The sequence below is a fragment of the Labeo rohita genome, chromosome 19 (genome assembly GCF_022985175.1).
Source record: "Labeo rohita strain BAU-BD-2019 chromosome 19, IGBB_LRoh.1.0, whole genome shotgun sequence".
NCBI classification, from domain to species: domain Eukaryota; kingdom Metazoa; phylum Chordata; class Actinopteri; order Cypriniformes; family Cyprinidae; genus Labeo; species Labeo rohita.
In genome coordinates, this window is record NC_066887.1 from 23,984,994 (window position 1) to 24,010,864 (window position 25,871).

Consider the following 25,871-nt stretch of genomic DNA (forward strand, 5'->3'; position numbering starts at 1 on the left):
GCTGTTGTTTTACATTATTAAATTATTATTATTTTAAACGTATGAGACAGTAATATAGGCAATTTTCTGAAATGTGTCACACCTGCCTTTCCAATTTTGATGCAGTCTCATGGCATTTGATACCTGTTGATCTTTGACTGCTGACTCATGTCTGGTGAAATAATTACTTTGTCAAAAAGGGTCGCAGGTTTGTTCTGATGGGGTCGTGTTCTGCAGGGAACAAAACAATGGTAAATGTAAATACTTTCTAACTTCTGCATAGATTGTGGTCAAAATGTTAAAAAAAAAAACTAAGAGAGGAAAACAGACGTGGTTTGACATATGCTTATTTATTTTATCTATCTGTTTTACATTCGAATGGAATGCAATGTGACATTCATGCTATAGATTGTGTCTCTAGAGGACATATGAACGTGTTTCATTCTTAATGTTTTACATATAAAGACAAATATTAACATACAAAGACACGCAATACATAAGAGGAGTTCATACCAACTTGGTCTTGAAATATGAGTCATGTCATATGGCCATCAAATGGCTCCTGACCAACCTTGGAGCAGAAGTGTCCATTCATCCAGCAGAAATATTAGACAATCTTAATTGTTCACTTTCAGCACAAACAGGTTGTTTGCTGTCAGGACAAACAGTCTTTCGTTAGTGGCCCTGAATCCAAGCACTGGGTCATGGGTGTCCAGATTGGCTACCTGTTGTTTGGCGACCTGCCCGACCTGCCGACCCTGCTTCCGGTTGAAGAGCACCGTGTCGACCGGCGAGGGCTGCCGATAAATGAACACACGCCTGAGGCACTCACAAAGAGCAGCGTAGGAGAAGTTGGGGGCACAGGTTGCAAACTTTTTATCGCGTTTTGAAGCCTGAACATAACCTGAATGGAAAAAAGAATCAAGATTGTCTGTGTAAGAATAACTATGCAAAATATTTTCTCAATTGCATATTAAACTGGGATAGAAAAAAGAAAGCTGTTTGCCTCTGGTTGTTAAAACACATTATTCACATATAACTGGCCTTACCGAGTGCGTTAAATGTTGAAATGTGCTCCCATATATCGTCCTGGTTGGGACGGGGCTGCCAGAGCAGTGCATCAACATCATGCCGTAAGCAGAAAGCAGGCATCTCAGATGGGTCAATATGCACAGAGAAAAGGAACTGGTGGCTTCCAAGGCTCACCTAAAGTTCAAGAAAAAGCATGTAAATAATTCAAAAAGAAATTAAACAAATAATAATAATAATAATAATAATAATATACACAATGATATCTACCCATTTAAAAGTTTCAGAAGGACTTTTTAACGTATTTGAAATTGGTCTATTATACTCACCAAGGCTGTATTTACTTGATAAAAAAATACAGTTGAAGCAGTAATATTTTGAAATATTATATACATTTAAAATAACTGTATAGTTTAAAATGTTAATTATTCCTGTGTCGGCAAAGTTGACTTTTCAGCAGTCATTTCTCCAGTTGTCAGTGTCACATGACCATTGAGAAATCATTATGATATGTGGATTTTGTACTCAAGAAACTGTTCCAATTATAGTTAGACTTTTTATAAATTCGTCTGGATAATTGCGTAATTTATATATAAACTTAAATGATCTAAAAAAAAGTCTAAAGCACAAGCGAAAGACCAACTCTGCCTAAAACTATACCAAACCTATATTCTCTGTGTGTGGCTTTTAAAGATTTCACACTGTATTATTCTCAATAGAAATGGGGGCTGGCAAGCAGAATGGATATGAATAGATGGTGAATTCTTTTGAGTCAATTTTTTTCATTGTACTGTCTGTCTATTATGCAATCACTCAGGCAGAACATGATATGAGAAAGGAAAAGATCTCCATACATATTCTCATAAAAAGAGCCAATTATGAAGCGCCCATCTGAAACGACAGCAGGATTGAAACGTCAAGAGTAAACAACAGCAATGCAAGATGGCAGCAGCTGTAAGTCAACCAGCATTATCGTCACAGACATGATGTAAAATGTCTTTCTTGTTATGAATCACAACCGTTTTCATGTTGTACTGAAATGATAAGTGTTATGACTTCTCAGTGACGTCTTTGCACCTCTGCACTATGCACTTGCTGGCTGCCAACATCTCTTTAAAAATGCTGTTTTGGAAATCTCATCTTGCACTGCTCACTGGTAACTGCATATTAAATTCAGAGCAGTATGCGGCAGCTTAAATGCATCTTAAAATTGCCACCACTGTCGTTTAGACATAAAACAAGCTGAATTACCTCTATAAACTTGTCTCTACAGATCTGCTTTTGGAATTAGTTTAATTACTTGATTTACCAAAAATATGCACAATTTAGAAAAAAAGTATTCATACCCCTTCATTTCTTTAACGTTTTTCTTTAAACAGTTTTAAATGACTTTTCCCCCCCCCACATCAGTGTACACTCCATAAACCATAATGACAAATCAACAACAGAATTATCACAATTTCTTAAAAATAAAACACTGAAAAAAAGTACATTGCATAAGTATTCATACTCTTAACTCAGTACTTTGCTAAAGCACCTTTACAGCCTCAAGTCTTTTGATGGCAATTATCTGCCATTCTTTTCCTCAAGCTCTGTCAGGTTGGATGGGGGCAGATACACATTTTCAGGTTTCTCCAGAAATATTTGAGTGCATTCAAGCCAAGGCTCTGGCTGTGTCACTCAACTACATTCACAGAGTTATCCATAAGCCACTCTTGTTGTGTGCTTAGGGTCATTGTCACTGTTGGAAGGTAAATCTTCTGCCCAGTCTGAGGTTCTGAATGCTCTGGACTGGGTTTTCATTAAGGCTGTCACAATATTTTGGTACATTGAGCTTTTCTTCTACTCTTATGAGTCCCTCAGTCTGTGTCGCTGAAAAACATCCTCACAGCAGGAGGCTGATACCAGCACACTTTACTTGTGGAATAGCACTCTGCAGGTGATGAGCAGTGCCTGGTTTCCTTCAAACATGATGCTTGAAATTGAGATTTATCAGACCAGACAATCTTGTTTCTCACAATCTGAGGGTCTTTTATGTGCTTTTTTTGGAAATTCCAAGTGCGTTTTCATGTGTCTTCACTGAGGAAAGGATTGAGTCTTGTCACACCACCATAAAGCCCAGATCAGTGGAGTGTTGCAGTGATGTTTGTTCTTCTGTAGGTTTCTCCTATCTCCACATATGATCATGGAGCTCAACTAGAGTGACCATCAGCTTCTTGGTTACCAGTCTAATCAGTCATCAGTTGCTCAGTTTGGCCAGGTGGCCAGCTCTAGGAAGAGTCCTAGTTGTTTCAAACTTCTTCCATTAAGGGTAATGCAGACTACATGCTTCTGTGAACCTACAAAGAAGCAGAATTTTTTTTTTAAACTCTTCCCCCAGATGTGTGGCTTGACGCAATCCTGTTTCTGAGCTCTACAGGAAGTTTTTTGACCTTAGACCTTATATATATTTATTTATTTATACAACTTTTAACCATGCAGCAAGGATGCACTACATTAATAAAAACTGACATTAATAATGACACACATTGCAAAAGATTTCTATTTCATATAAATGTTCTTTTAAACTTTATATTGTCAAATAATGTCCAAAAGTATCATGGTTTCCACATAAACATTAAGCATAAATATACATAAATTAATTAATTAGTACAATATTAAGTTTTCCCAAGACGATTACAGTCCAGGTATCAATTGTCACCACTCATTTTCACTGGGGAAGAAAAAAAAAAAAAAAAAACTTGCAGACAAAGTCAAGTTCTGTGTAATTATGAGGAGATTTTGAAAAGTGTTCCTGTATTGTTTATGAGAGCGAATGTAACTGACCACATCGATGTGCACATTTATGGCGTCAACAGCAGCACACAGAGAGAACAGGAGGACCGATAATGAAACACGTCTTAAAATAAAGGCCCTTAAAACCTTTCTTTCATTATGTTCAGAGTTACACTTGTTACTGTTTGGTCTCTCAGTGAGAGGTCGAAATGTTTATGGCTCTCCACAAATGGGCACCTGGCTGTGCCAGAACTGCTTTACAAGAAAATCACACAGTCTCATGTTTAATTCATGAACGCAGCAGTTGTGAAGAGCTCAACAATAAGGATTTTTTTTTTTCTGTTGGCCTGTAGTTCAGATTTTTACTTGGCATACCAATATTTTCACTAAAAAAAACACTTGTTTGTCAGCCAGCTAGATAACTTTACCTTGGTGTAAAAATTGAAAATCAACAGAATTTGCAACAGCAAATGATTAATACAAAAAATAAACTCATTATTTTATGATGATAATGCTAATATAACTAAGATTCTATTTTTATTATAATTTTCCATTGTAAAAGTTTAGTTACTATATTTACTGATTTTAGTTAGATATTTAGTCATTTTAATTTAATTTAATTTTTTATTTCAGTTTTAGTTTTAGTACATTAATTTAAACTGAATGGAACTAAGTTGACTTTGCAACTAGATGAAAAAATAAGTTAATATTTTTCTAATTTTATATTTAATATAGTATAATTTTATAGTTAATGTTTTTTTTTTAATTTTGGTTTTATTTCTACAGACTACTGTATATAAAAAAATACAAAAAACAAAAAAAATCCCCAGCCTCCATGATTTTAGGTGACAGTTGAAGTGACAGTGTCTCATTTAACCACGTCAACTGCAAAAGTAGCATTTGAACAATGCGTTACTACAAATCTCATGGCAACAAATATTAAAATAACCGTCCATCATCGCATCTCCAGCATAATACTATCTATATTTAACGTATAAGCACTTTGCTTATCTCAAACTGTGGTGAGGAACTCTTGAGATCGCATCTTTCACATATACAGTAAATGTCAACCCTCTCCTTCACTCATTGCCGTTGTGGCTTCGAGTTGAAAGACGAGTGTGTCTCTCAAAGGAGAGGTGCCACTCTACAGGAACACAAAAAGAAATACAAGTTCTTTCAGGTCTGCTCCAGCACCCAGCTGAGGGACACAAACATGCAATCTGAAATCTCTGAAGAGGTCGACACGGGAAAGGCTCTCATCAGAACCAGGAGAGAGGCGGCTTTGCGATCTGTGAGCGAGTGCACTCAGAAAAGGTCAGTGTGTTTCGCTGCATCAATGTAAGTGATTTAGAAGTGAGAGGAAGACAGGAAATGATGGAGGTGGTGGGGGGTGGGGGATTCTATGTGGAATCTTATTCTATGGCAAAAGAAAAAAGTCTGACAGCATTTACAAAATGTACTGCACGTACAGTCAAAACAGAAAAGCAATAAAAAAACTGCCATGAAATAATGATGATGACGATTATTGATGTTGTAGTTGTTAATAATTATAATAATTATACAAAATAAATAAATAAATAAATAAATGCAGAGTAAAAAGCCTTGTATTGAATTTTCTGCCAAACAAATAAATGTAAATGGTAATTTAAGTGTCAAGCAGATTTGCAACCATGTATTCTCTTTGCTTCACCAGAAATGATAAACCTACTATAAATGAAAGACAGAAGATTATAAAAATAATAATTTAACATAGCCTTGTGTCAGCTGTGAGTGATATACATTGGCCTGCACTGTTTGTCCATAATTTATAAATATAATAATAATAAATATATATAGATTAGAAAAATATTATTATTATTATTATAGACTATATATTGTAGATCAAAGCTACATTTTCAGTATCATTACTGCAGTCTTCAGTGTCACATGATCCTTCAGAAATCATTTTGATATGCTGATTTGCTGTTCAAGAAACATTTATTATTATTATTATCAATATTTAAAACAGATGAGTACATTTTCAGGACTCTTTGAATAGAAAGATAGACAGATCAGCATTCATCTGAAATAAAAAGCTATTGTTACATTATAAACTATACCATTCAAACGCTTGGGGGGGGGGGGGGGGGGTTATAGAAATGAATACTTTTATTTAGCAAGGATGCTTTAAATTGATTAAAAGTGATTATAAAGATATTTATTTCTGATAAATGCTGATCTTCTGAACTTTCAATTCAAAGAAACCTGAAAAAATTCTACTCTGTTTTTAACATTACAGTAGGAATAATTTTTTGAGCAGCAAATCAGAATCATGTGACTAGAGTAATGAAGCAAAGACAGCTAGCTTTGAATTCACAGGAATAAATTACATTTTAAAATATAGTTGAATAAAAAAAGTTAATTTAGATAGTAAAAATATTTCAAAATTATTTGGGTTAAAAAAAAAAGTAGGTTTGGTGGGCAGAAGAGACTTCTAGGGTTCCCATACCCTTAAATTCAAGGACATAATGTGGGGACACATTTCAAGTGAGAGCAAGGTTACAAATAAATGTAAATGGTAATTTAAGTGTTACTTTGTAAGATACACTGTTACAACTTTATAGCCTATTTCTTGCAATGTTTCACGGCGTGTCTGTGAAACATTAAGGTACCATAGTAGTAGTTTCGTACACATGTGAACGTACAACACACAACTCAAATCAAGAAAGCTAGTATACACAGGCCACAAGTGTTTGTGAAATAACACATTAGCGGACTAGAGGGAATAATAAAATATGGAATTTTTTTCATAAAACTTCTTTGCACAAAATAAATAAATTCAACCACTTTCAAGGACCTGTATCTATGTATGTCTATTTTCAAAAACTTTCCAGGACCTTGTTTTTCAGATTCACAAACTTTCAAGAATTTCAGGTAACCCTGGACTTCTTCAAGAAACATTAAAAATCTTTTCACTGATAGTGTATAATTTAAATACGTAGTTATGTAAAATAGTTAATTTTGCTTGCTGGTTTCTCTAAATAAATTAATGCGATTAACTCCCCTACTATTATTTTATATATTAAAGACTAAAGAACCCCTGGATTTCAAAAGATATGATTTACAAACTATTCATAATCAGGTGTAATTAGGCTTTCATTCTGTCTTGAACGAACAGGTACAGCATACTTAATTCACATGCTAAATGAATAGAGTGACATGGCTTGATTAGCACATCTGCGCCTATAACAAAAGCCACTATTTGAGGACTTTATTTCTTACAATTAAACACTGAGATTTCCAGCATGAAAGAGCTGTTAAATTCCTTAACCATCATAATATTACTGACTGGGTGACTGATCCTTTGATTGCATGTCAAAGACACAGTCAGTGCTAGATTGTGCAGAACATTCAAGTGCAGGAATGTTACTCGCAGCACGAGACGCCAGAAGAGAAAAATCAATATTGTGCTTCTGCACTCACACCCTCTTACAGCACAGTTTAGTTCAAGATGCATTACATTTCAACATGACAGCACAGATCCTGAGCCTCTTCTGGGAACTTAAACAAGATAACAGTTGCGATAGGTCAGTAGGAATTCAAACACTGATCTAAATGCAATGAAATCTTTAAGATCACGTCAGAATAATTATTATTATTTTTTTTTAAAATCAATCTTCTTGGGCAGAGCCGACTTGTCCTGTAGGTGATATAGAGGATTGCTCAGAACACCATCATGCTGGTGGTCAATAATAAATGAACAGTAATAAATGACGAATCTACAGATGCGAAGATGTTTAATGGTCAAATTAGGCTTAATAATGGAATGTGTTCATTAAATGCCATCTATTTCAAAGTAAAATTTGGAAACCAAAAATCTAAACATGCCTAAACAAATGGTACTTGTTGTTTTTACATGTTACTGGTTAAAATAGAGCAATCACAGTAGTTTAACCATGGTCTGGACCAGGGTTGCCAGGTTTTCCCAACAAAACCTGCCCTATTACTAGCCCATTCGCTTTTCGGGGTGTAAAAAAGGTTTTTGGCAGGGTTTCCCTGGTAAAATTTGCAAAATTTGCAGGGGCTAAAGATCACTTTATTGCGGTCGCTTTAATCCATGGACATGAAAAACAATTCAAGGCATCAGTGTTAAAGTAGCCTAATTAAGCGTGAAAACCGAAGACTTGGCAACACGAGTCTGGACGATAACTACAATTACAGACAACATCTGGACTTTGAAGCTCCGTCCAGGCCAGCCTACTGTATTTTTTATGGCCTTACCACATTGGTGGGCTTCAGAGTGGCACCATCAAAGCGCATCAGTGTAGAGCTGTCCTCTGGAAACATGTCACAGTCCTCCAGTTCCTGGGCGTTGCAAGGAGGCTTGTCCTTCTCTGGGTTTGAATTCTATGAAGTCATGTAAGAAATAAATAATCAATATTTAGAAACTTTTCCCACTGTCTGTTTTTTCTACTTTTTAAATACATTTTATTAGGGATGTACTGATGCATCCAGAGCAGGTTAAAAATAGATACAAATATGTGACGATTCGAATTGGTTGAGAAGTTAAATGAATTGCGATACAGTTAGAAGTGGGAGTTTATATGAATGTATCTCTGAGGGGAAATTTCCTTTTCTTTTTCATTTCATCTTGTCTTTGTATAACACTATTAAAGTACATGCTTTGTTTACAGGAGTAGCAAAGTAAAGCTATATTTTCGCTGTTCCATAAGCGCCACCTGCTGGAAGAGAGTGAATTTGCATACTCATTCACCCCGTCTGCTGCTTTTGTTTCGTTCAAATGTTTTATGTAGTAAAGATTCACAAACCTAAAGTCAAACCACTCTGTTTTTGCTTAAAATTTCAAAATTATACAGTCAAATTTAAAATAAAAACTCACCATTTTTGTTTGGATTGTGATTAAAATACAAAGTAAAACAGAGTAATACAGAGTAAAATACACAAGCAAAGCCGCTTTTTTTTTTATTCTGGGGAGATTTCTTTTATTTGTGTTTTTATTTACTTGTTTTTAGATTGGTTTTAAAACTTTAATTTAAATGTGTTATTTGACATATTTCAATTTCACAAAGAAATGTGCATTTTGTCCAAGCAATAATAAAAGGACACTTTTTCATTTATATAATTTGTCTTAAATCTCATTTTCTTTAATTTTTATATTTTTTTTAAATCATGAGAAAATCATATTGTGAAATCAGTACCGTAAATTGTATTGAACTGTGATTTGAGTGAATCGTTAACATCCCTGTTAAGTATTAAAAAACTATTATAAAAAATGAATGATTACATTTAAAACTATGATAATTTAAACAAATGTGAAAAACAAGACTTATTTATTGTGTAAAAATTATTTATATAAAGTTAAAAAATAAATGGTGCTTTGTTACACCCCCAAAAGTTAGTGAAAGAAACTGACCAGGTCTTCAGCAGTGAGATAGGAGAGTCTCTGTTGAAGCTGTGATTTTTGTTCATCATTCATTAGATATTCTCCTCTCCGGTCTCCCAGAATCACCTCGGACCACAGTGGGCCTTCACTTCGCTTCTGTAGACTGACCTCCAAACTACACAAACAAAAACTCTAAATAATAATCACACATAATTTTTTACAGTGTAACACAAGTGAATCATTCAAACTTCCTCAGTACTTCTGGAAAAAGTTCAAATGATTTCCTATCAATTAATAAAACAACATTTTTTTTTTTTTTTTTACAGTGTAGACAGTTCCTGTTATAAATGAAGGACTTCATCAAAATTAATTCCGTTTTTCCCTTTGAACTCGGTGTACAATTAAGAATGGAACATTTCCAATATATTCCACTGCATTTGATAAAAAAACGATTCCTTTTGTATATTCCATTATATTGTATATGGCTTATAATGAGGAGCGCTTTGGGTTCCCATACAAATGCAAATGACAGTTACATTGACTGCAAAAACAACAGACAGAAAACATAAACACATGTATAAACACTCAAATCTGAACTCAGACAGCGTCCGGCTCACACACTCAAGAGCACAAGAGGGGCCATCAGGGGCCTCTTATTAAAATCAAGGATCTGGAAACACAGCCGAGAGGACAGAGAACAATGCGGAGGGAGGGGTTGTTTGCGTCTCAGGAGGAGGTGGTGAACGAGACGGGAGGTGATGTTTATTAGAAAAAGGAATGGACAGCGGATGAACGGAAAGGATGTGAAAATTTAAATCAGATGAACAACTAACGCTCGAATCATGTTTCTGAGAAATGACTATTTTGTAAAACCGTTCACATCTCGACTCGTGTGATGAATGTGTACGGAGGCACAGTGGCAGCTCACACCTCTCATAAACATACAACACTGTGGGCGGTTGTTCTCCATATGCGTTACTTCGGCTCAGCGCTTGCCAAAATCCTCTTGTGCATATACACAATACATTTAGTCCTTGCCAAGACATAATGTGGAATATCAACAGTTCATAAGCTTTTATAACATTTAGAAAACTGCTGAACGCAACTTTCAAGAAATCACCTTCATCTTGTTCTAAACCCGTATGACTGAAAAAGTCATACGGGTTTGGAACAAGATGAACACAATATAAGATGTTCTTTTCTATACAGTGATCAGCTCCAAACAAGCACATAAAACTGGTCTTTATGATATTAAGGACTTTGTTCAGTCATGCCAGTAGTTCAGAATTTTCTTTTCTTTCATGACAAAAGAATGTTTTAGGTTTTTAAAAACGTTGGGGGGGAAAAAACATAAACTTATGGCCACACATTAACAATTCTTTCTTTTTGAAATTAATTTTTTTATTTCCTTGTTTTAGTTAAATCATGAAAACAAATTAGTACAACATTTCAACGATTTGCCGAAAATGAGAGAAAAAAAATTATAAAATGTGGCCCCATTTTAATTAAAACAACAAAACAAATGAACTAAAGTGGCCACAATTTAATAAAACAAGGACATGCATGAATAAAATGTGACCATAATTTAACTAAAATAAGAAAAACAAATAAAGCGTGGATTTAACTAGAGCTGTCACTAAAGAATATTTGGTAATCGAGTAATCGGTTGATTATTCTTACGATTAATCGAATGATCTAATAATTATAATTCATTTTAATTATATTTTTAAAATAGACCTACGCAAACAATAGCCAATAACAATTAGGCAATAACAATTAGTTCAAACAAAGTATAAAAAGCAAGTAATCATATGTTTTTATTGACCAAAGCTGTTAAAATACATAATGTATTATAAACAACAGAACTAATGTACATTACGCACTATAACAAATGACAGTAGAGGGCGCCAAAATGCTGTGGCCACTGTAATTTCTTAAATATGTGGATTTCAAAACATGCTAACTAAGTGTGAAGTTTTGAAGTTTTATTTTGAAATTGTGATGAACAGTTAGCATATTAAGAAAGATGCTGATGTACTCTCCTGTTTTTAAATGAGTTTATAAATGATTTGCCTTACAAATATGATGGAACAGCATTCCTAGATGAATGTTATAATAAACCCAAACTCACAGCAATATGCAGAGATGGAGTTTGAAAAATTAAAAGGGCAAAATATTTTGACAAACTACAATTAATAGGTGGTTAAGACATGTACGAGCAGTATTAATTAAGATATTAGCCTAATATTTTACCCGGAAATTATAAGAACAAACAGGAATGTTGTCAGGATTCTAGCCCTGGAAATCCTGGTTCCGCTTGGCCAACCACAAACAGCCTCTGTTCCTCAGACAGTTTTTTGGACTCTTCTCAATTTGTTATAACTTTTGCCAGTCTTTAGTATTCCAAATGTTTTTCCGGTCCGACCAATTAGTACAGCCCTAAAAAATGACAATATTTGACCATTTTCAGCAGCAATAAACAGCAAAATAGTTTTGTTCGATTCAGTAGCATTGTTTATGTTCGATGCCACCAATATGGCCGACTGATGACGCTTCCGGTATTTCGCTGATTACTCGACAGCTGAGGATTTTTTAAAATCAGGTACGCAAATTGAATCAAGGAATCATGACAGCCCTAGATTTAACTAAGGCAAGGGAACAAATTAATGAAAAATGGCAATAAATTAAAAATTGGGCAAAGGAATGCTTAATTCATGTCCACAATATCAAATTTTTTCAAGCATGGCGTGGGAGGCTACACATCACTTTCCAGTTCCAGCATTTTCAATTCAAAACATTATCATGGATGTGAGATTTGAGTTATATATAGATTTCGATATAAAGTTATTCCTGTCTGACACTCTGACACAAACCTTTCATATGGCTTTCGAAGATTTATAATTTAGTGCATTAAGGTTTTTTTTTTTTTTTGTCAGGATACTTTTATCATACTTTACATGCAAAAGATCTCCTTTTTGTGTTCTACGAGCAAAGTCATACAAGTTTGGAATAAGATCAGGGTGAGTAAGTTACTATGGAATTTTAGGGTAAAATTATTCCAAAAACACAAGTTGCTCCAAGAAGATTATTCCACATGACAGTTGCAGTGATAAACAATATTCTAATATAAGTTCTATTCTATTATAATTCAAACTTCCGCCTATATCTTTTTACCTCTTGTCATCTTTAATGGTCCAAGCACTGGCCTCAGGATCTACAGGAGCGAACAGTTGCCCGTCCAGCAGCGGTGCGTAATCTCCTACTCTGACACGTAGGCAGTCCACGGTGAGCTTGAAGCGGATGTCATCTTTGGTGGTGCCTTCAGGTAAACGCACAGACACGGTCACATCCTCTTCTGTTTGCTGCCAGAAGTAGATGGGATCTGTGATCAGAACAATGGAAGAAGTGACACCTGATTCAAAGCAGATGTTTACGAATGAATGCATAATTAAATTACTCTGCTATCTGGTAGACCTTCACATGATTTGTTCGCTTAAATTAATAAACGGGTAAGAAACACTACAGGCAAAGATTTTCTGAGTAGGCTATCTTCACTGTAAAAATAAAAAAGACTAGGATGTATTTTATTATGCAGGCCTTTATGTTCAATTCCATTGTCTATTCCTTCCGTAACATCATTCAGCCAAGGTGAACTCTGTGTGTAATACAAAGTATGATGAGTTCTGAGAATTCTAGGTCACTGACGCTACTGAAAAAAATGACAAATTAAACCCGTATGCATGCAACCCTGTGTAACTGTGTGGTTTTTTATTTATTTATTTTTTTTAAGCAATGGAAGGCCGAACCCTGCAAGCCTTCATAAGAGCCATTTGTTGAGAACATTAGTGCTCTGCTCTGTCTTTTGCTGCTGAGTTTGAGGTGTAGTGACTGTATACTATAGCAACAACCCGGCAACTATATTGTTATAAGTTCAAACCCACCAACATGGACACTACCAATGTCCATGTCCTTGGTAGTTAAGCACAAATTGGGTTAAGCACATTGGGTTAAGCACATTTGTTTGATTATAGCACCAAATTGGGTTAAGCACATTTGTTTGGTTATAGCACCTCTGGTGGTGGTTTTAGGAATGAAGTTACAATTATTTACAGTTATTTATAAGGTTTAATCCAGTAGGTAGGGTTGCAAGCATCCTTATTTAGTAAGCAGGCAAACCTTTGTATCGATAAACACTACAGTTCAAAAGTTTGGGGTCAGTAAGATTTTACTGGAAAGAAATTATAACTTTAATTCAGCAAGGATGTATTGAATTGATCAAAAGACATTGCCAGCAAAGACATTTATAATGCTACAAAATTTTTCTATGGCAAAAGGTCTTTTGAATTTTCTGAATTTTCTTTTGAAAAAATCTAGCATGGTATAAACTAAAATATTAAGCAGCACAACTGTTCTCAACCTTGATAATTCTAAGAAATGTTTCTTGAGCAAATCAGCATTCATGTGACTAGCATAATGATTTGTCATCAATAATTTACATTTTAAAATAAAACTGTTATTTTGAATCGTAACAATATTTCACAATATTGAGATTTGAGAACTACAGGGAATTTATTTCGATCTAAAATTATTCCTGTCTTTTCCTGAATTAATTTTTTTGTTTGTTTGTTTGTTTTTGTCATTTTAGGATAATTTTTGGACTTACAAACATGTAAATCACTGTTAAGCTTGAACATTGTACAAAACATCTCCTTTTTGTGTTCTACAAACAAAGTCATACAGGTTTGGAACAAGATCAGCAAATTACTATGAAATTTTAGGGTAAAATTACCCCCATAAACACAAGGTGTTGCCCCAAGGAGATAAGTCTTGATAAGCATAAGAGACTAAAAAAATTTACTGACCTCAAACTGTTGAACAGTACTGCACAAAACCAATATATTTTGGGTGTTTATGCATCTTCATAGATCTGCATTTACCCTAATAAACAATTTTACAGATGTTACAAAGTAAAAGGTGAATTCACTAACCAGTTGTCATCTTAATCACCAACCACTGCAATCCAAATTTAACAGGTGTAATGCACTAGTTAGCAATATTTAAATGAAATGAATATTCTTCTTTTTAGTACAAACATGCCTGCTATAGGATGTGCCTTAATCTGTGGCGTTTAATAGAATTTTATTGGAAAACATGGTTGTGTACATTTTCTATTGATCACACTGTCATCCAGGTAAGGCAGTTGAGCGTACTTCGCATTTTAAAGAGCTGATTCAGGTGTCTGGATCACAGTGATGGAGTGATGCTGTACAGTCTCAGTAATGTCTGCCAGATCACGTTAGTCTGCGGCATCTTAAAGTGGCACTCAGAACAGACCCGAAACATAGGTAATTTCCTACTGCATTAGGCACAGATTTTTAGCCGTGTTTCCTATTTTACTTAGCGAACTGGGTGATACAGCTACAAATAAAGCAAATGCTAAGATACAACTCTATTGATCTGTCTTCTTCAATGAGGAATTAAGCATATGGGTGAGACTTCCGGTTCATTATCTGCTATAAGGAAATAACGAGAAGAACAACAACGTGCAGTAAATGGTAAAACTGTTTGCAGTACAAACCAGTGTGCTCATAATTAGGATAATATATTAAAATAATATGATAAGACACACCAATATGCAATATCAAGCAGCAAAACAAGCTGTTTTGTACAGCTAGCTGGATGCAGATGAGACCGGACATTAGTACCATAAAATTTACAAATGGCTGCGCCTGCTCTTACAGGAAGAAAAACGTGGATAAACAAGCTCAAATTTGTTCTTACGGAGTTCAAACAAAAGTTTGTGGCAGTTGATCTCTTAAGCAAAAAGTGAAGGTGAAAAGAGAGGCGGATAAGGAAATAAAAGAAGTGAGACATCCTGAGAGGTCGGAGTCTCACCCACTCAGTCTTAGCTGTGCTGGCAAAACCTTATTAGTGAAATTGGAACAATTTTCTCAAGCCATAAAGCTGCTTTCGAGTGCAATGAGGAGTGAGAGCAGTACGCTCATTATCTTCTTTTGTTGCAGGTCTAGTCAACTCGTGGCCCAACCGGAATCTTGCTGGGCAAAACAGGATAATGAAGAGAAGGGCAATGATGTTCTGTGACACTGCTGAATCACTCTGTGTGCATAAGATGGAAAACAGGATTTTGCTCTTTTGAGATACAATAATTCGATACGTTATGTAGACACGATACAAAACTTCCTCCCAGATTATTCATGGAAACTAAACAGCAAATATGTTTGGAAAAATTCATGGTTGTGATGTCACAGCCATGAGCACATAAGCATGTACATGCATACATTAACATTTAAGTATATAATAATTACTCACAATTAAAGTAATTTACATAATAGAAGTTTTACAGGTACAGTAGCAAAAACAGGACTTTTAAATTTGTAAGGAACAGAAACGGTGAAAATGGTCATATAAAATTAAATTATAGTAGTTTGGGATTTAAAAAATGACTAACATTAATAAGTGAACATACATATAAAATACTGTGAATGTTTAAAATACCGTTTGTTTATAATGTGACATCACATCCACGATAACATCAAAATATGCTGCCCATGTTTCATCACTGCATGTACAAAATAAAAGTCTTACATGTTTAGTTCTAGGGGGTAAAGAGAGGGCAAAACGGTCATTTGTTGATTTTGGGTGCAAAAAAAACAAACAAATCTGTCATATAAAAAGAACTTAAGAAAAAAATGTAAAATATGGCCAATTTACAGGAATAATTCACTCAAAAAACAAATGGTCAAAGTAAACTAAATCATGACCATATTGGGTGCATAAAAAGAATATCATTACTAAAAGGAAAAAAAAAAGATTCTACAAAGTGTACAATATAGGCCATTTACAATAATAATTCACTGAAAAATAAATGGTCATAAAAAAAAAACTAAATCATTTCCATTTTGGGTGCAAAAAAGAACAACATCAGGGAAAAAAATAAAGTGCTACAAAGTGTAAAATACAGCCAATTTATAGGAATATTTCACTAAAAAATTAAAAGGTCAGAAAACTAAAACAAAAAAACCCTACATTAAATAATGACCATTATGAGTGCAAAATAAAATGAACAGCATCATTAAAAAAAATAAAAAATAAAAACTCAGGAAACATAAAATACTACAAAACTGTAAAATATGGGCAATTTACAAGAATGATTCACTCAGAAATTAAATGGTCATAAATTAAATAATGACTATTTTGGGTGCCAAATAAAAAAATAAAATAATAAATAAAATAAACAAACTCTTCTGATCTTTTCTACATACACAAAACATTCATTTAAATTATCATAAAAACCTAAATCATGACCATTTTGGTTGCAAAAAAGAATAACATTAAAAGACCCCCAAGGAAAAAATAAAATGCTATAAAGTGTAAAATATAACCAATTTGCAGAAATAATTTACTCACAAGTTAAATGGTCAAAAAAAATTGACCATTATGGTTGCAAATAAAATTAACAAATTAAAAGAACTTCAGGAAAAATAAAATGCTACAAAACTGTAAAATATGGCCAATTTACAAGAACAATTCACTCAAAGATTAAATGGTCATAAAATCTAAATCATGACCATTGTGGGTGAAAAAAACAAAACAAAAAACATTAAAAGAACATCAGGGAAAAAATAAAATGCTACAAAGTGCAAAATAGAACACATTTACAGGAATAATTCACTAATTCGTGAACATTTTGGCTGCCAAATAAAATAAATAAATAAATAAATAAATAAACAAACAAACAAACAAACAAACAAACAAACAAATAAATAAATAAATAAATAAATAAATAAATAAATGAATAAATAAACACGTCTTATCTTTTCTACACACAAAAAACATTGATTAAATGATCATAAAAAAATAAATCACGACCATTTTGGGTGCAAAAAAAAGAACAGCATTACTAAAAGAACTTAAGAAAAAAATTCTGTAAAATATGTCCAATTTACAGTTGGATTTACAGAATAATTCATTGACCAAATTAAATGGACATTGAAAACTAAATCACAAGCATTTTGGCTGCCAAATAAAATAAAATTATAAATTAATTAATTAATAAATACATTTTAAAAAGAATTTTCATTTTTGGGTAAACTATCCTTGTCTTAAGTATGTTGGATGTTTACTGCTCTTAAAAAGGGTGTTTCAAGCAGTGTGTGAATGACACACTAATATAAAATCGTATCGATTCTGTATCATCCAGAAAGACTTGTAATTCACACTGCATTGATTTCCCCAACCCTCTCATAACAGTGTTCACTGTATAAGCTTTGGTTTGTTCATGTACCCTTAAATCAACGCACCATCAACAGAACATCAATGTCTGGCGTACATGTGACCATTAATAGTCTTTTGTGGTTAAGGAAGGTCGACCTCTCTTTTTGAAACAAGCTAATGCACCTCCATTTTATCCGCCTACCAATGGAGTCTCTCAGAACTCTCAGCCTCTTGAAATGGGAGAGAGAAAGAGGAAGAGGATGAGCCGAGATCACTCCTTTATGTCACAGAAAAGAAAAAAAAAAAACTCAAAGGGTGCACAGGAAACAAATGGCCTTCTAAAAGTTCCCTTTCTCACAGGTTTTAAAATGACTAATAGGAAAGAGTACAAACAGGAAATGAGAGAAAGAGGACATTAAGATAAATTAGATTATAAATAATTTTCTGTCGATATTGGTTTTATAAGCTTATTGTTTGGTGATTTCAATCACTGACTGTTTTAGCTTTGTTAGAAAGGAAGCACGTAAACACTTCACTTCAAAAACTCATTTAAATGAGGAAATAAACAAATATTTGACTGAAAGGGACGCTATCGTCCAAGTCTGAGCACCTCTAATGAGGCAATATTTGCAATTAGCACTCTCTGACATAAAGAAAATGTCAAACACTAATGAAAATGAGCCACTACTTAAAGGAGAAGTCCATTTCCAAAACAAAGATTCACATATAATGTACTCACCCCCTTGTCATCCAAGATGTTCATGTCTTTCTTTCTTCAGTCGCAAAGAAATTACGTTTTTTGAGGAAAACATTTCTGCATTTTTCTCCATATAATGGACTTCTATGGTGCCCCGAGTTTGAACTTCCAAAATTCAGTTTAAATGCGGCTTCAAACGATCCCAAATGCAGTTGTAAATGATCCCAGCCAAAGAAGAAAGGTCTTATCTAGCGAAACGATTGGCTATTTTCATTTCAAAAATACAATTTAAATACTTTTTAATCTCAAACGTTCGTCTTGCCTTTCTCTCCCTGAACTCTGTGTATTCTGACTCAAGACAGTTAGGGTATGTCCAAAAACTCCAATCGTATTTTCCCTCTCAACTTCAAAAAATATTTCAAAATCATCCTACATCGCTGCAGAAGTACTGATACAGTCTTTGCAAAGTGAACATGCAAAGAAGATCAAACACCCTTAACAAAAAAGATAAAACAGCGATATAGGACAATTTCGAATTTGAGGGAGAACATGAGATGGGAGTTTTTCGACATACCCTAACTGTCATGAACCGGAAAAAAACAGTCCAGGCAGAGTAAGACAAGATGACATTAAAAAGTATATAAATTGTATTATTTTTATTAAAATAACCAATCGTTACGCTAGATAAGACCCTTCTTTCGCGGCTAGGATCGTTTGAAGCCGCATTTAAACTGCATTTTGGAAGATCAAACTCGGGGCACCATATCAGTCCATTATATGGACCGAAAAATGCTGAAATGTAGGGATGGGCGATATGGTCTCAAAAATGTATCACAATAATTTCTGGTATTTATTGTGATAACGATTTCAATGACGATAATTCAGGAAAATCCTGTTTCTTTAGAGAAAAGTATTCTTTCCTATTTTTACCCAAAATAGGGTGTTGTGGGCATTACTGAATACACACGTTATGTAATGACTGTTTAATTCACTGGAATGTGAATTCAGTTATTTGTACTTTCTATACTGGAAACTCCTAACATTAAGACGAATTTCTTGTGTAAGAAACACACTTGGCACACCAGAAACTCCACATATGCTTTATAGTAGAAGTAATAGTACTGACAACGCTTCAAGAATCTCGAATCCGCAGATAGAGAAATTTTAACTGAGGAAACTATAAGACAACAAACATACGATTGCTACAATATATGGTTTGTCTGTGTTCTTCAAGCAATCTTGGGTATTTTTATTTTTAAAGATTAAGTATATTTATAAAGCAATGCTAATCAACATTGCCTTTATAACACTATAAAATAGTATGATTTCCGCCTCATTTGATATGAAGCCACGTCTGATCGCAAAAGGTTATTTCAAACACTTGACTATGTAATGAAGTTAATTTGGAGAAAAAGCATGTCAATAAATAATATCTTTGTTGGACAACAGGTTTGTAAACAGGCTCAAACACACACAAAACTGCATCGCACACTTGCTACTAGTACAGTTAACGTTATTCAAGGCTCAGACCGATTTTTGTCGCACTGCAGTTTTGACCAAACCAGTTTCAGATTGGAGCTCTTCATTTAGCAATATAACGTTACTAGTTTTACATCCATCCTTTAGCATATCACTCTATACTTTCACACACAGAAATGTGTCAACAACTAGACTTTATCGTTATTATCGCGGGAAGACTAATTCTTATCATGGGGAAAAATTTTACCGGTATATCGCAAACGATAAGGTATCGCCTATCCCTACTGAAATATTTTCCTCAAAAACATAATTTCTTTACGACTGAAGAAAGAAAGACATGAACATCTTGGATGACAAGGGGGTGAGTACATTATATGTGAATCTTTGTTTTGGAAGTTTGACATCTCCTTTAATTCAGTATGACCAATTACACGGAAGATATAAATATTATAACTGTTATGACAGCGTCCTATACGATCGCAAGAAAAACATGCTGTTAATTAAGCTTTGTTTTGTCACATCGAACTTGATGTATATAATACCAGCCGATCAATAGTTACATAAAATAAACCAGCCTACTTTACCTAAATTTCCTAGCCAAAAATGAAAAATGAATTCAACTGATGACCACTGCTGTGCAGAAGCGCCTGGTCCTCTCCAGTCCTCATCAGAGTCTATTTGAGGAATTCTATTTGAATGAATCTTTCTGATGTTTCTATGGATACAGCAAGCCTCTGAATCATTTTCTGAAAGTGCGCTTCCTCAAGACTGCAGCACTCGAGAGTTTCCAGGCTGATTGGTGACTACTTCAAATGTCTTTTCTTACAGGCTTTTAGAAGCGCAACCTAGAGTGAAATTTTACTTTCAGGAAGTTTAGATGAATATTCGGGACTATTTCAAATCACACAGTTTTGACTAGCATGTTTATGACAGTATGACCTTCTGTTTGCCCGGCCATTGGTTCTCACCTGAGTTCTCCACCTCCATATCCTCAGCAGGTGGCTCTTCGAGTGGAAGTCCGTCCACCTCAGTAAAAGCGAAGGGTTTCTCAGAGGCTACACTGATTCCTTTACCCTGAGGCTCCACGGCAGCGTAGTGCGGGACGGACTTGCCCTTCATCACCCTCCTCTTCCTAACACCATACTTCCTCTCCTCATCTGCAAGAAAGAAAGCACTTTACTAGCTGTATTTTTCTTTGTTCCAGTTTTTTTCCTTTTTTTATACACCAACATGTTTGTCTGTGAAGCCAGAATGTGACGTGCCCAAAACGCAGACACAAAACAAAAACATTTTACTATTGTTTTCTATATTGATATTAATAATCATTATTACAATATAATGATCAATAATCTACAATAATGATTTGTGTCATAATATTGCAGCTCTATGAGCTCCTTTTTATGTATAACTTAGACAGGCTACAATTTTAAACAGTCTATAGTTATTGACAACAGTTAAAAATATTGATTAATGTAACTGGGTAAATTCAAGTATTTGACATTAAAGAAGCCCACTTCCAGAACAGCAATTTACAGATAAACTGCATTTTGGAATTGTTGTTCTGGTAGTGGACTTCTCTTTTAAAGACAACATAGTATAGTGATTATAATACAAAGATGATTATAAAAATTGCCCACACGAATGTAAAAAAATGCCCTTGGAAATAAATACATGGGTAAATATTGCCCCTTAATAGAAAAGTTAATATGTGACCCTGCTGTCATTATATAATGATTTTCAAAATGTCCTTAAAAATGCTTTAATTTAAATTATTACATTTCACTCAAACTGTTAATAACATAGTGATATAATTTTATTATAACATAACTTTTATATATTATTAAAAATTTAAGTAAAAATTTGAATAGACTCTGCTTATAAAGATAAGCAAACTACTTTGTTTTTGTTTATTTATGGAGAAAAAATGACTGAGAAAAATTGGTGCTGCAGTAACAGGTTTAAAAGCTGCAGCTCAGGTTTAAAAGGAGGAGCAGAAATAATTGAACAGCAGGGAGACACTCACTCTCACTCTGGCCAGCAGAATTGTCCACAGTGATCCACTCCAGCGAGATTGAGAAACCGCTGCCTTTGGTATCAGATGGATCTTTCTGGACTCTCAGAAGTAGCACTTCAATGGTATGAACATGAGAGTGCACATGAGCCAGGCTGTGAACGATGATAAACGGCTCTCCCAGACGCTCGCTGAACATCGGCTGGGAGTGAAATAAAACAGTATCCATGCAAAATATGCATCTCATATGCGGAGAAAAACAATGCATTTTCCAAAATGTCGTAGGATTGAATGCAGAAGAATTAAGCCAACAATTAAAGAGTTTGTTTGCAAAAACAGATAACTCAGTTTTTAACCATTTTCAAAAATCATGTTTTTTTCATTGTACATTCCAATAAATCTCAGTTAAACTGCAGTTGGGTTATTTTGATTAGGTAAAAAAACGAAAAAAACAAACAAAAAAACAGCTAACTAACACAATAAAACACAACAAAACATAACATAATTAAAAAAAAACATGATTTAAAAAAAAAAAAAAAAAAAAAAAAAAAAAAAAAGGAGTTATCTGTTTTTGCAAATAAACTCTTCAATTATAGACCAACAATTTGATTAGCAGGAACTGTTAAGCCAAAAAGCTGGTTGATTTTCCCCCTACCTCCCATTTAATATGTGAACTCTCTCCTCTCTTGCTGGTGCGCAAAAGGGTCAACCTTCCGGTTCCGTCGGAAAGCGCGGCCCAAGTTGCGGAGGTCAGGCTCAGAGAAGCACAGAGCTGCTCTCCCTCACAGGAGCTTGGGTCCGATTCGAAACGGAACATCTCACGAGGTTTGCCCAAGGCTGTGTCCTGGAAAAACATCAATAGGCTCCTGTCAATCGTTCAGTCACCTTGACTATCATTACACCATCAGAAAACAGAAGTCTGAGCATTTTCTTGCAGACATGATTAAACTGTGCATGTATTTTGGAGGCTCATAATGTTGCAGACTGTAAAAGAAAACGCATGTGCTTACAATGGGGAACTTTCACGGATCCATTAAGAATGCGAATAACAACTTTCTGGTTACCAGTTCAGATGAAGTTCAGTTAATTAAACTAGCAAGTCAACAAGTTAACATCGACTCAAATCCTGTGAAATAACTTCTTTTGTGCACCTATCTCACAACTATTATGTCTTTTCATGGGCTTTAGGGTCTTTTAAACAACATCTGTGAAACAAATGAGACATCAGCCAAAGAAACAATTTAGAAACGAAACTAACAAGTGCCACATAACCAAGTCTGCGTGTTCCTGAACTTCAAAGCCAGCAATTTAAAAAGGATCACAATGAACTTAATAATCATCAATTACACTCTTTATAAGGTAGCAATTTTTTCCAAAGAATTAGGTAGCAATTGGCCTTTGGTTGCCATGGAGCTTGATGCACACATTAACGGCGATCCGTCTCGGTTTTCACTTCTTTCCCAGAGGCGAAATGCCCCCTGTCTAGTACCTTTGAGAGAACACAAACAGTCCCCAAGGAGAGATAATTGCAGTATGTTAACTGTAATTATAACGCAACAGGCACATTTCATAACGAGAAATTTCTTAACCCAGCATGTCAGTAGCAAGAATGACAAAAAATTACAATCAGCAGAAAACATAAACTAGCTCAGAACAAAACATTCTGTAGAGACGCTGAATTTCATCTTATTATGCATCTGTGAATTTCCTCTTATTATGCATTTGTTTGATTCCTTTCAGACTGTATGGTAATGCTTCTGAAATCAAACTCCATATAAAACAACTGAAAGAAATTAAGAAAAGACGGAAGTAGAGATGCAGTAATATTGAAATACTATTCCTTTATCTAAATCATTTATCAATAAATTAAAATGGAAATACTAAAACAAAAAAATATATATATTTGTGACCCTGGACTACATAACCAAATCATAAGTAGCACAGGTATATCTGTAGCAATAGCCAAAAATACACTGTATGGGTCAAAAATACCAATTTTTCTTTTATGCAAAAATCATTATGATATTGAGTAAAGATCATGTTTACTCAGAAGATATTTTGTAAATATTCTACTGTAAATATATCAAAACTTATTTTCTGATTAGTAATATGCATTGCTAAGAACTTCATTTAGTTGATTTTTTCAATATTTAGATTTTTTGCATCCTAGAGATTCCAGGTTTTCAAATTGCTGTATCTCAACCAAATATTGTCCATAACTGACCATTATGACTGGTTTTGTGTTCCAGGGTCACATTTTAAATTATTTAATTATTAACATTTTTAAAGATTATTTTTTTTTAGTTGAAGGTCATCTAAAATATTATTCTTTCTTATTAAATTTTATTCTAGTTATTTTACGTTTGTATAATTTTAATGGAGATGTCTTTCATTATTTAAAAAAATAATAATAGATGCTTCACTATTCAAATGTGGCCTTTTATGCAAAAGAAAGTGTACACACATGTACTACAGTACAATACCAATGCTAAAAATAAAATCAATAAAAATGGAAACACTGTACATTATGTTAGTACACTGTGAGCACTATAAATTGCTTTCTATTATTTATAAAATGATTGTGATTTCCATCAAATAAAGAATTAGATTAACAATCAAGATAATAAGCACATAAATATTTAAAATATTTTGTTTATTCTTTTGACGCTGTTAAGCTCAATATCAGATCAAAATCTTTTAAAATCAAAAGGAAATCTTCTACCTGGAATCCCTGACACTACTATAAACCATTAATGCCCTCTGCTGGTAGAGAAAAACTAGAAATACTGTAAAACTACACAGTTTATTTTCTAATCCAAAACATTCATATAAGAGAGGGGTTGACTCTAAGGTTCTTCCCATCGCCCAACACAATATTCAAAAAATATACATTTTCTTATTGTACTTCTGCTTTTGTTATGACAGTGTTGCTTGTCTTTTTTTTTTATTAACAGAAACTGGGAGTGTTAAAATATTAAATGAACAAAAAAAGGTTAATTTTATAAAATCTTTAAAATTCAAGAGGCTGATGTTTTTCATAAAAAAATTGTTATTAAGGGAATACAATTTCATTTTACATTTTGACAATTAATACAAAATGAAAACAGTTCAAAAACACTATATAATTTGAAACATCCTCTGGCCTCTGTTTTCTTTCTCTGAAACTTACCAAGAAGAATGCTTGTGTATTTATAACCGACACGTCTATTTTGAGGGAGAAAAATAGTAGAAAAATGTGCTCTGGGGTGGAATTTCATCCAAATATGTGGCCACTATAACCTATATTTCAGAAAAACATTAAGAGACTCACCAGTGTGACTGTTAGACTGAGAACTCGGCACTTGCTGTCCACAAAGTAGACGCTGTCTTCATACCAGGGGTCGATATGGAGGTAGTTGTACATACCAAATGCTCTCACATGATCCAGGGTGTACTGACTGTCTTTCAGTTTAACCTCAGCCACAGCTGAAAGAAGACACATACATGCATAACTGATGGGGCAAATGACAACAGACTTGGAGAAGGCATCCCAAACCACAAAGAACAAAATACCCCGTCACCCGTGCCCAAAAAACAGCTTTGGACTAACTTTAAAATTATAAATAAGATACACACATCTGGTAGTTTATGAAGAGCAATGCACATGTTGTAGAGCTGCATGTTTAGGACTGTTACTGACAGTGTAACGTTAGTTCACAGTGTAACTAGTTCACGACAGCTAGTTGGTTTTGAACAATGTTGTTTATGAGTTTGTCACGTTCGGGATTAAATAAACGCGTACAAAATAAATAAAAGCAGACAATACAGCAGGTTAAATAAAGCTATTTTCTCACCTGCGTCTAGTTCTACATTGTAAGTAGGGATAGAGTCCAGTGAAAGCCTGTAACTTTCAAAATTGGGATCCAACAGATCTCTGTTTACCTTCAACGAGCAATTTGGTAAAGCCATATTTCATTAAAATTATATTTCAAAGAAACAGTATATAACAGTTTAAGGATTCCAATAAAAACAATATTTAACGTTGCTAGTAACAGGAAATAAGCTGTAACTGTAATGCACGCGTTTCCTACGTGTCGACCCGGACTAGTTTTCAGACGGACCGACCGCATACGATTCTGGGAAATTGAGTCTCCGCGGGTTCCGTTTATATATAAAAATAATTTAGAATACAAGTTATAATGAATTGATATAATAAACTGTATTTGTTAACGTTTTATCTTTTACTTGTGTACATCTAAAAAGATGTAACCGTGAACATTTGTGATTTTTTTTTTTTTTTTTTT

At 34.1% G+C, this 25,871-nt stretch overlaps 1 protein-coding gene across 1 annotated transcript; it reads right to left on the reverse strand.

Annotated features, from left to right (window-relative positions):
- Positions 1–295: 295 nt before the first annotated feature.
- On the reverse strand, positions 296–25,676 carry nudcd1 (NudC domain containing 1). The gene is made up of 10 exons (XM_051137567.1): positions 25,422–25,676; positions 24,899–25,053; positions 22,244–22,432; positions 21,601–21,790; positions 20,546–20,734; positions 12,341–12,548; positions 9,197–9,341; positions 8,044–8,169; positions 1,029–1,185; positions 296–883 (listed from the first exon to the last, which is right to left on the reverse strand). The coding sequence occupies exons 1-10, from the start codon at positions 25,534–25,536 to the stop codon at positions 597–599; spliced, it is 1,761 nt and encodes a 586-aa protein (XP_050993524.1). The 5' UTR covers positions 25,537–25,676; the 3' UTR covers positions 296–596.
- Between the last annotated feature and the right edge of the window lie 195 nt (positions 25,677–25,871).